General features: G+C 39.4%; 1 protein-coding gene across 1 annotated transcript in view; it reads left to right on the top strand.

The window, feature by feature from the left end:
- Window positions 1-12,426, top strand: part of wdfy3 (WD repeat and FYVE domain containing 3) — a 136,428-nt gene that overhangs the window by 63,098 nt on the left and 60,904 nt on the right. The window contains 1 exon segment of the mRNA XM_053324968.1: window positions 6,916-7,016. Coding sequence (XP_053180943.1) covers window positions 6,916-7,016 — 101 coding nt within the window.

The following is a 12,426-nucleotide window of genomic DNA, read 5'->3' as shown; positions in this document are numbered from 1 at the left end:
GTAGGAAGGAAGGAAAAGAAGATACGAAGGAAAGATGGAAGGAAGGAAGGAAGGAAGGAAGGAAGAGTTGTTAGGAAGGACAGAAGGAAGGAAGGAAGGACGGAAAAGAAGATACGAAGGAAAGATGGAAGGAAGGAAAAGTTGTTAGGAAGGACAGATGGAAGGAAGGAAATAAGGACGGAAAAAAAGATATGAAGGAAAGATGGAAGGAAGGAAGGAAGGAAAAGTTGTTAGGAAGGACAGAAGGAAGGAAGGAAGGAAGGACGGAAAAAAAGATATGAAGGAAAGATGGAAGGAAGGAAGGAAGGAAAAGCTGTTAGTAAGGAAGGAAGGACGGAAAAAAGGATAGGAAGGACAGATGGAAGGAAGGAAGGAAGGACGGAAAAGAAGATACGAAGGAAATATGGAAGGAAGGAAGGAAGGAAAAGTTGTTAGGAAGGACAGATGGAAGGAAGGAAGGAAGGACGGAAAAAAAGATATGAAGGAAAGATGGAAGGAAGGAAGAAAGGAAGGAAAAGCTGTTAGGAAGGAAGGAAGGACGGAAAAAAGGATAGGAAGGACAGATGGAAGGAAGGAAGGAAGGAAGGAAAGAAAGATGACATCACTAGTTATTAATTTTGAACTATTGCATTGGGGTCTGAGCTATTATTCCTCCTTCTTCTTCTTCTTCTTCTTCTCCTTCTTCTTCTCCTTCTTCTTCTACAGTCGTATTTATGGGTAAAACCTAAAGGTCTGTAAGGTTTTATTTCAACACACAGAGTTAAAAATGTAGCTTGGCTTGCTTGAGAGATGTCAGATCACACAGTTACTGCAGTATTATATAACTTTTAACGCTGCATTATTTATTTTCTGTTTGCACTACCTGCCCCGAGCGGTCACAGGAAGTTTATCGCTACCAGACTCAAACTTTAAGCTCTATGTTGCTTCTCTCTTCACTACATCTCTGCTCTCAGATGTTTGTGGCTTTGGGTAAAAATGTCTGCTAAAAAAGAGTTATAAAAATAGTAAAATAGCTACACAGAAAGTTTATAGCGTTAAGCAGAGCATCAGAGCATCAGAGTCTACACGTGAGGCGTTCAGGTACTGTGTTGAGCGTGGGTCATAAGAGTTTTGGAAGCATAAAACAGACGGAAATAGACTTAAAGCTTAAAAACCACAATGTAGAGACAGCTGTATTAATTTATATAAAAGCATAGCATGAGATTTATGACTGAAAAACACTTGAAGAAATGTTATCCATCATACCCAATGACAAAAGATTTAATGTACATATATTAAATGGATGTAAGACAGTCTTCATTACACGCTTTTAACCCTTACTTACTTACTACCCATTTTTACATTTAAGAGAAGAAAAACACACCTTAAAAACTTCTTCTTTTATCCAGGAATTTGATAACTTATCCTAGTGCTGGGCAGTATGACCAAAAATGTATATCACGGTATTTTTCAACATAAAAGCGCTTTCACAGTATATGACGGTATTTTTTTTCATGCATAATCAGCTTCTACTGGTTGAGAGAGGAACTACGACTCTACTGATGTAGAGTGACTCAGGATGGACTATTTTACTGTCATGAATATTAGTAATATCAGAGCCATCTCTTCTGTTTTGTCTTTTCTCCCGGAAATCTCCCGTAATTTACAGCTCCAACTTTGTTTGTTAATGATAAGAAGAGCACAATAACAAAGGTTTTATTTTGAAAGCTCAGACAGGAAGTCACCGCAGCTCCATTAGTTTGACAGAAGCTGAAACACACAGTGAAATGTTTTAACTGTAAATAAAAGCGCAGAGTTTCCAGCCTGCGTCAGACGATGCTGAGTTTACTGACTAATTATTTAAAACCAGGAAGTGATGTGTGAACTATCGTCATGGTAACTCGCTCGGCAGGCAAACATCTTCTGCTGTTTGTTGAGCGTCCCGTCTGAAATTGAAATATTTCAACTTTCTAAAAATATTTGAGCACATTTATTCACATTTATTAAAGCCTGACGATGATTTGTGCTTCCAAAATAATATATAGAGGGTAATTATGAGGGGATTCTATGAAATGCCCAAATATGGAAACTGTATGTAAGGGGTTAAAAAATCCTTTCTAATCATCAAAAATGCCCCCAAGAGTGTTCTGTCTGCAACTTTTCCTCTAAAATCTTTCTTTTTATGGATCCATTTTCCTCACCACTCAGGGTGCCACAACTTATTTTCCCCCTGTGATGAAACAGGTTGTATTTTTTTTTTTTTTTTAAAGTAACCTCACAGCAGCACCTGTAACTGTCTCAGCAGGAGGCTTTTATTCGCCTTCAGTCGAGGAGCCGCGCATACAAATAGGCTCATTTTCCGCCTTTTTATGCCATGTGATTGTGTGGCCCTTGGGTGCTGCTGACAGGGTCTTCTGCTTTATGTTGCATGTCGAGATGGGGGGGAGGGGGGGGGGTCGGAGGAAATGTTGGCATGTAGGGGGGAGATGTGTCCTTGGCAAATCACCTGCTCGTACCTTTTTTTAGCAAAACATACGAGGCACACGCTCACATATAAACAACGGTTAAAGGAGATGATGTGTTTAGTTTAGTTTTAATATTCATGAAAGTTAAAGAAAATGTGTCGTTAAAGGTCGTTTAGACGCTTCATTAGAGGCAAGATGCTGAAGTTTAGTTCATGTGATCACCTGAACAGCACTGAATTAATACTGTACATCAGTTTGATTGGGAACATGGGTTTATATTTAGGAATTATAGGTAGAAAGATAGATAGATAGATGGATAGATAGATAGATAGTTGGATGGATAGATCGAAAGAAAGAATGAAAGAAAGAAAGAAAGAAGTGTGGGTGGATGGAAGGAAGGAAAGAAAGAAAGAAAGAAAGATGGGTGTAAAGGAAGAAAGATGATGGAAAGAAAGAAAGATGGATAGATAGAAAGATGGATGGATGGATAGATAGAAAGATAGATGAAAGAAAGAAAGATGGATGGATGGATGGAAAAAAGAAAGATGGATAGATAGAAAGATGGATGGATGGATAGATAGAAAGATAGATGAAAGAAAGAAAGATGGATGGATGGATGGAAAAAAGAAAGATGGATAGATAGAAAGATGGATGGATGGATGGATGGATGGATAGATGGATGGATGGATAGATGGATATATAGAAAGATAGATGAAAGAAAGAAAGATGGATGAATGGATGGATGGATGGAAAAAAGAAAGATGGATAGATAGAAAGATGGATGGATGGATGGATGGATGGATGGATAGATGGATATATAGAAAGATAGATGAAAGAAAGAAAGATGGATGGATGGATGGATGGAAAAAAGAAAGATGGATAGATAGAAAGGTAGATAGATGATAGAAAGGAAGAAAGATGGATAGATAGAAAGATATATGATAGAAAGAAAGAAAGATGGATGGATTGATGGATAGATAGAAAGGGATGGATGGATGGGTAGGTAGAAAGGAAGGAAGGAAGGAAGGAAGGATGGATGGACCAGGGTTAAACACTGGTCTATGGTAAAATCCTTAACCTTGTCTTTAACATTATTTACTGTTAAATGATAGTTAATTTGTTTGTATGGCACTTTTTATACAATAGTTATCATTGACGTGCAATGAAAATAAGATTAAGTTTAAGTACAAATATGCAATAAAAAAATAAGTAAGTAAATGTTGATATGGAAGTTAATTGGAGGTCAGTTCATATAGGTTGGTTTTTACTTCAGATTTCAGATGCATGAGCAGAAAAAGCTGCATAGTTACGATGTAGTTCTGCTTTTCCATCAACAAACGATGCTAACAGATCCCAGTCAGATCTGTGATAGAGTGATGCAGCTCCTCTTACTTTATCAAACACACACACACACACACACACACACACACCCACACACACACAGAGTCATAAAGGTTTATCTTCTTATAGTGGACAGACCAAGTTAAAACAATGTGAGATTTATAGACGTCATCACTTCTACTAGAGTCCATGAAGCCTCTATGATGGGTTTCAAAACATCTTTAAATCCTCAAGATCAGTCACCAAGTTCATCTCTGTGCTTCATAACATGCTCTGTGGTTCATAATTTGTGAGAATCGCTGTTTCCATCAACCGCCCGCCCGCCTAGCCTCGTCACAGCAGCCACATCAGAATAGAACATGCAGTTTCTCCCGAAAACACGGCGAAGCAGCAGCAGCAGCACAAGCAGCGAGGCAGTGGCCCACTTTCTGCTTCGGCATAAACAGAGGAGGACACACACACACACACACACACACACACACACACACACACAGAGGGAGACTACCCCTCCTTCTCCTTCCATCTGTCAACATGAAATATTGATGTCCCTCCTGCTATTAAGAGTCTCACACACACACACACACACACACACACACACACACACCTACACACCTACACACTGTACGTCATATGCACAACATGCTTACACACACTCACTCACTCGGCCAGCAGCAGCAGCAGCAGCAGCCGTCTCACGAGGAGCTGGGTAGATGTTATCAGTGTGGAGGGGAGGAGACTCCTTTTTTTATGAAATGTATTTATATATTTTTTGTGGTAAGAATTAAATAAAAAAATCATCTCATTCTGACTTGGAAGAGAAAAAATTAGCATGGCAAGCTGCTGAAATCCCCTTGAGTATGTTTTTTTAAATTTAAACCCCATCAAGATGATGACTAATGGAGGGAAAGAGAGAGACAGCGTACAGCAAGGCGGTGGCTTCGCTCGTTATTCAGACAGACTGTTAAACAGACGACTGAAGCCTTCGTGTCCTTGAACGAGTCATTGAATCTTCGCCAGCTTTCTGGACGCTGTCTGACCTCTGACCCCCCTCCTGTCAAGGTGGAGAAACCAGAGAAAGTCACATTTAATTTAAAAACATAGTGTTAATAATAATCAGATAGTTTTTTTGGGGGGTTGACCTGTATTTTTGTCCCAATGCATAATTTATAAAACAATGTTGTAGTAAGTGGTTTTTATATAACACCTATTTTCTAAATTATTTTTTAATAATCTAATTTAATCTAGTCTGTGTTATTAATCAAGAGGAAACCACAGATATTTATTCTGTTTTTGTGGAAAATTTACAGTCCAATAAATATTCAATTTACACTGATATACAGGTCAATTATGGGTTTTTGTGTGTCCATGTGACTCTGCTGCTAACTGAACAGCTAGCTCGGTGGGTAACTCGGTGTCTAACTCAGCTGCTAGCTCGGTGGCTAATTCGGCGGCTAGCTCGGTGACTAACTCGGCGGGTAGCTCGGTGGCTAACTCGGTGGCTAGCTCAGTGGCTAACTAAGCGGCTAACTGATTTAATCTAGTCTGTGGTATTAATCAGTGAGTAATTATATTAAGTGACTAAAATAGAGGAAACCACAGACATTTCTTCTTTTTTTGTGGAATATTTACAGTCCAAAAAATATTCCATTTACACTGACATAAGGGTCAATTATGGGGTTTTTTGTGTCCATGTGGTTTAGTTAAATTTATGAACAATTTGCACACATTCTTTTTTTGTGGACTCAGCATCAAATTTCTGCTTTTAATCCATTTTGAGAGAATATATTAGAGGATTATGGTAAAAATGTCTAAGTGGTGTAACTATAAAAACTTTGTACCAAATAATTCAACTTGCTTAAAAACAGTAAATTCTCAATAAGGAAGGAAGGGAGGAAAAGAGGAAGGAAAGAAGGAATGAATGAATGAAAGAAGTAAGGAGGGAGGAAAGGAGGAAGGAAGGAAGGAAGGAAAGGATTTAGGAGGGAGGAAGGAAGGGAGGAAAGGAGGAAGGAAGGAAATGTCTTTGATGTGTGAAAGAGAGAGAGAGGAGAGAGAATGGCACCTTGAGCGAGAGGCAGTGAGTCAGCAGAACGCCAACTCAGAAAAACTCTCTCTGTCATTTAACGGCTCGATTATCTGTCTTTGTGTAGAAGTCCTTGAAAGGCTGGACAAACATTACATATAATAATCTAACATGTTAGCAAAAATATAGAAGACTTAAACCTTTTTATATGTTCTATCTCTCCATGCTATCACCACTGTGTGTGTTATTATGCTGGTGTTATAATTGTGATATTATCATCAGTACTGGCGCTAACATTAAAGAGAGAGAAGAAGAAGAAGAAGAAGATGATGAAGCTGAGGGGCAGCCTGGATGTATGCTTTCATCCCACCTCTATCCTGCTTTCATACATAATTAATCCCCGAGTATTAAAGCATTTGACATTTCCATATTATAATACAAAGCAGCTGCTGTGTGTCTCGCGGCTTCAGACTCTTTCTTTGGAAGCTGGGATGAGTTTTCTTTTTTTCCTAATAGTTTATCTCTGCAGTAAATTCCTTTCTACAAATAACTACGTCTGTAAACTGAGAACGTGTTTGTGTATCTGTAGTGTTTGTTTCCTCCCTTAACCTTCGTGTCTTCTTTCCTTCCCTCCTATCTTTCCTTCCTCCCTTCTGTCTTTCCTTCCTTCCTTTCCTTCCTTCCCTCATTCCTTTCCTTCCTTCTGTCCTTCCTCCCTTTCTTTCCTTCCTCCCTCCATCCTTTCCTTTCTTCCCTCCCTCCCTTCCTTCCTTCCCTCCTTCCTTCCTTCCTTCCTTCCTTCCTCCCTCCTTTCCTTCCTTCCTTTCCTTCCTCCCTTCTTTCTGTCCTTCTTTCTTTCCCTCCCTTCCTTCCCTCCTTCCTTCCTTCCATCCTCCCTCCTACCTTCCTTCCCTCCCTCCTACCTTCCTTCCCTCCTTCCTCCTCCCTCCTTTCCTTCCTTCTTTCTCTCTTCCTCCCTTCCTTCCTTCCTTCATTCCTTCTTCCTCCCTTCCTAACTTCCTTCCTTTATTCAAGGACAACAGGAGGGTTAAAGTGGAGAATAAAAGCCATTAATCTGTCTTGTTCTGTGTGTCCTGTGTGTTATAGGTGTCTGTTTCTGCCGAGCTTGGCTCCTCACAACGCTCCAACCAACAACACCAACGCCTCCGGAGTCAGCGATGGAGCCGTGCTGAGCGGCATGGGCACAGGTAAACAAAACAAAAGAAACAGTTGGTATTTTGTGACTGTTTTTCATTGAATTTGGGTTGTATTTTATTAATTATTTTATTGAAGAATCGAAACTCTAATCGACTTAATCTTGCTCATGTCAGTTAATCGTGATGTTCACTGTTGCCATGACAGCAAAGGTTGCATATCTTTAAGGATATCTTTTTGGAAACTTGTTGTCTCCAGTGATCATTTTAACCCAAACCATGATCTTTACATAGTTCTAATCAAGTAAACTAGACATTAACCACAGCATCACACCTTAAAACATCTTTAACTTCACTCCCTAAAGATCCTCATGTGTGAGGGCAGCAGTGGAAAACACAAAACAAAAGAAACTGTGAAAATACATAATTGTTCATTCGTGATGTAGTGACTGATTGCATGGCTAGCTGGTTAGCTACTGTAGCCGACAAGCTGACCGGAAAGCCAGCTAGCTTCCTCTATATTAGACTCTCTCTCACTCTCTCTCTCTCTCTCTCTCTCTCTCTCTCTCTCCATTCCCTCAACTTCAGCTACAATTTTAGTTGCACACAAAGCTAAATGTTGAGGCTTTTTAGTGATGTAGCAACTGATTGCATGGCTAGTAGCAACTGTAGCCACCAAGCTAACCAGTAACATGTTAGCTAGTTGGGAGCACTTTCACTTCAGCTACAATTTTAGTTGCACACAAAGCTAAATGTTGAAACTTCATGATGTAGTGACTGATTGCATGGCTAGCTGGTTAGCTGGTTAGCTACTTTAGCCGCCAAGCTAACCGGAAAGCCAGCTAGCTTCCTCTATATTAGACTCTCTCTCTCTCTCTCTCTCTCCATTTCCTCAACTTCAGCTACAATTTTAGTTGCACACAAAGCTAAATGTTGAAGCTTAGTGATGTAGAGACTGATTGCATGGCTAGCTGGTTAGCCACTGTAGCCGCCAAGCTAACCAGTAACATGTTAGCTAATTGGGAACACATTTCCTTTAACTTCAGCTACAATTTTAATTTAACTTAATTGTCACCAAGATCCTGCAGGCCTGTAAAACATCAGAAAGTACTTATTATAATGAAAATATGTCAAAACAACTGTTAAAATCCCACCCAGTTTCTCTTCCAGCTGCACCGCCTTAGCATCGTCTCATCTGCTGTTAATCTTTCCTCATATTAAACACATTATCTGCCTCTTTGAACACATATACACAAAAACTCTGGCACCATATTTTGTTTTAACCACAGAAGACGTTTGTATCATCGTGTTGACTTGTTACATCTGTAGTTTTATATTTTTGCATCCTCCTTTCTGCATATAATTTCCTGTTTTCCCCCCAGTTCGCTTCTTATTTTTTCATCTTTATTCTAACTTTCTTTTTTTTGGGGGGCGGGGGAGGGGGGTGTACAATATTTTTTGTTCTTTTTTTAATCTCACAGGATTTCTTCTTTTCACCCACAAAGAGTCGCAGCCGCTCTGATCTCTGACTTTCACTTCCTCCCTGCAGTGATATTCAGATCTGTATCTTCTTCTGCAAAAACCACATCTATCCTCGAGCCTTTTTTTAAAATTTGTTGTCAACTCCGCTTATATAGCATGTTTAAAAAATAAATGTTAGTTATATATGGCTTGAATTTAGCTTTTTTTAAAACCTGAAGGCAGAGATAAAATTAATCTGTGACGTTCGGGTTGATTTTCTAGTCTGTAGCTCTTTTTTTTTAAAGTATTTATGAAGCACAGTTAGACTCCTCTCCTCTTCTCTCTCTTTTCTCTTCTCTCTCTCTCCACCCGCTCATATATTACTATCACTCCTCCATCTGTTTACCTATTCATCTGCTCCTTCGGCACTCATCCGCCACCACCGCACGCCGTCCTCCTCTTGTCTTCTCCAGCCAGCCAGCCAGCCATCCCTGCGCTATTTATAGACCTCGCTCTTTCCCGCCCTCGTTTCTTCCCGTCACTCAAGATTTTTCTTTTCTTTTCTCCTTCCTTTTTTTTTTGCATAGCTTATCTCAATCTCAATTTTTTTTTACCCCTCTTTCTTGTTTCTTGTTTTTTTTCTCTTCCATGCCCTATTCCCTTTGTCACTTTTCTTCCATGCCTCATTTATCTTGATCCTCCCCTCCTTCCTTTTCTTCCTTCCTTTCTCTCCGCTTCCCTGTCCTCTCCAAATCCTGTGGTTTGACCCACATCCTTAGATGACATCATCAAGAAGAGAGAAGCTCATTCATCAAAATATCCTCGGATAACTCGGAAAACACGTCGCTGCACCTCTTCTGTGTTTTTTGGGTTTTTTTGTAACTGAAGTTTCGCCTCAATCCAGTTTTCATCACTGTATCTTTGTTCTTGCAGCAGTTTTATAGATTTTCTTTTCTGTAATTCAAGTCTTCGGAGTTCATAGTCAGCTCTACTAATAAGAAGTAATGTAATGACACCATTTGGCTTCCATTTGGCTTGTTGTTGGCTCCGTCCGTCAGTACGACTTAATAGAAAAATCAATTACGGCTCATCTGGCTCGGAGCAGCTGGTCAGGTGCCAGCAGACACACAGTTATGGTATTCTGGCCAATTTTAATTTGGTTCAGTCAGATAACCTGTTGAGTGACGGCTTCATCTTCCTGGAGCAGAGGTGTCAAACTCATATTCATTCAAGGGCCACATACAGACATACATTACATACATTAAAAAGATGGAGGGAAGGAAGGAAGGAAATAAGAAGAGAAGGAAGGAAGGAAATAAGAAGGGAAGGAAGGAAAGACAGACAAAAGGAAAGAGGGAAGAAAGGTAGGAAGGACAGACAGATGGCACGAAGGACAGAAGGAAGGAAGGAAGGAAGGACAGATGGAAGAAATGGAGAAAGGGAGGAAGGACAGATGGAAGGAAGAAAGGAACGAAGAAAGGAAAAAAGGAAGGTAGGAAGGACAGATGAAGGAATAAAGGAACGAAGAAAGGAAAAAAGGAAGGTAGGAAGGACAGATGGAAGGAATGAAAAAAAGGATAAAAGGAAGGTTGGAAGGAAGGACAGAAGGAAGAAAGGAAGGAAGGAAAAGAACACAGAAAGGAAAGTGGGCCGGATCGCACCTCTCTGCGGGCCGGTTCTGGCCCACGGGCTGCATGTTTGACACCCCTGTCCTGAAGGAAGCGAGGCTCAAAGGCTCGGAGGTTCAGCTCTGCCTTCATGTTTTGGCAACTGAAGTCTGAAATAGTGCATCTAATTCAGCTCCTAAAACTCAGTGTACGGCTTTTCTGTGTATTCAACATATACATATTTGTATTGCAGCTACATAAATTAACTCAATTACTCAATTTAGTTCTGCTTATTTGTCGACTGTGAAGCATTGAAGTGAAATGAAACAATGAGAAGCTTAAAAAAAATATGACCCATTTATACAGAGGATGTAATATTTACCCAAAGGGGCCGACTGAACTTCTTCACCTTCAATCAAAAATAAATAAATAAATGGCTCAATAAAGAAAATTAAATGCAACAGAATAATATAAAAAATACACATATACATTAATTAATTGATAAAAATGTGACATAAATTGATATTCATGTTTTAATTTGCCATGGTATTTATTTACCTTTGTATAAATTCCCCTATTTATTTACTTTCCCATTTCATTTTTCATTTTATTTATTAATTTATTAATTTTTAAATGTGCTTTATTATATATGCATTTATGTGTTTCCACTCCACACCCCTCATTAGATTAATAGAGCAGAAAAACACAAAGAAATGTTAAAAAGAAAATAGAGAAATAAATAAGTTCGGGGAAATAAATAGAGGAAAAAATTGCCAAGGGAAAATAATATATCAATAAATAAATTAATATAAATATTAATAAATTATTAAATTAAATGGGAAAGTAAATAAAATGGAAACAAAGGTAAATAAATACAGAAAGAAAATTAATTAATTAAATATATTTATTTATTTTTTAACATTATTTTAGTGCATTTAATGGCATATAAATTAATTTAATTAGTGATTTATTTATTCATTTATTTCTGATTTTGGCAGTTTTGATCCTCCGTAGCTATCAGCAAACCGTGATGTTCAGTTTGTGCACAACTTCGGCTCCATTTCCACTTTAATATCTAAAAGATGCTGGCAGCAACAAGACAAGAGTAAACATGCAATCACTCCAGAGATGACAGTTTCTGTTTCACTCTGTAAATAAATGAAAACGTCTCTCAGGCAAAATGTTGTTTTCAGATTCATTCAGATGATTGAAACTCAAGATGGTGAACGCTGATGATCCCCAAGGCATATTTGTCAAGAGAAAGGAGTAGAGAGAGTGAGAGTGAGAGTGTGTGTGTGTGTGTGTGTGTGTCTATCTGTGTGTGTGTGTGTGTGTGTGTGTGTGTGTGTGTGTGTGTGTCTATCTGTGTGTGTGTGTGTGTGTGTGTCTATCTATCTCTGTGTGTGTGTGTGTGTGTGTGTGTGTGTGTCTGTGTCCGTGTGTGTCTATCTATCTGTGTGTGCGCGTGTGTGTATGTGTTTGTGTGTTTGTGTGTGTGTTGTGTGTGTGTGTGTGTGTGTGTGTGTGTGTGTGTGTGTGTGTGTGTGTGTGTGTGTGTGTGTGTGTGTGTGTGTGTGTCCCATTTCCAACTGTTACAATGTGCCTGATTTACATGAAGTGGGAGACAGCAGCTCATTTTGGTTAGTGTTGTTTTAGAAATGTGAGTAAACATGATGCATCATCGTCAGTCGTTCACCTCGATGAGTCATCACTCAGATCAATCGCTCCAGTTTCTTCTTCTGTGGTAAAAAAAACAAAACAGAATGAAATGAACCTTTTAAAGCAGTGGAGGGAAACTCATTTTAGTTCAAAGGCCACAAACAATTTGATCTCATGTGGGCTGGACCATTAAAAAGATGGAAGGAGGGAGGGAAGGAAAAGAAGACTGGAAGGAGAAGATGTAAAGAAGGAAGGAAGGAAGGAATGAAAATATGTAAGGAAGGAAAGATGGAAGGAAGAAAGATAGGGAGGAAGAACTGATGGAAGGAAAGAAGAAAGGGAGGGAGGGAGGAAGGAAAAGATGTAAAGAAGGAAGGAAGGAAGGACAAGATATAAGGAAGGAAGGTAGGAAGAAAGAAAGAAAGTGAGGGAGGAAGGTAGGTAGGTAGGAAGGAAAATATGCAAGGAAGGAAAGATGGAAAGAAGGAAGGACCGATGAAAGGAAGAAAGATAGGGAGGAAGGAAGGAAGGAAGGAAAAGAAGATACGAAGGAAAAATGGAAGGAAGGAAGGAAGGAAAGATGGAAGGAAGGAAGGTGAAAAGGAGGCAGGAAGGACAGATGGAAGGTAGGAAGAAAGAGAGGGAGGAAAAGAAGACAGGAAGGAAAGATGAAAGGGAGGAAGGAAGGATGCAAGGAAAAGAAGACAGGAAGGGGCCGGATTGTACTCCTCAGCGGG

This window comes from Scomber japonicus, chromosome 9 (assembly GCF_027409825.1).
Source record: "Scomber japonicus isolate fScoJap1 chromosome 9, fScoJap1.pri, whole genome shotgun sequence".
NCBI lineage: Eukaryota > Metazoa > Chordata > Actinopteri > Scombriformes > Scombridae > Scomber > Scomber japonicus.
This window is presented reverse-complemented; position numbering and strand designations above follow the sequence as displayed.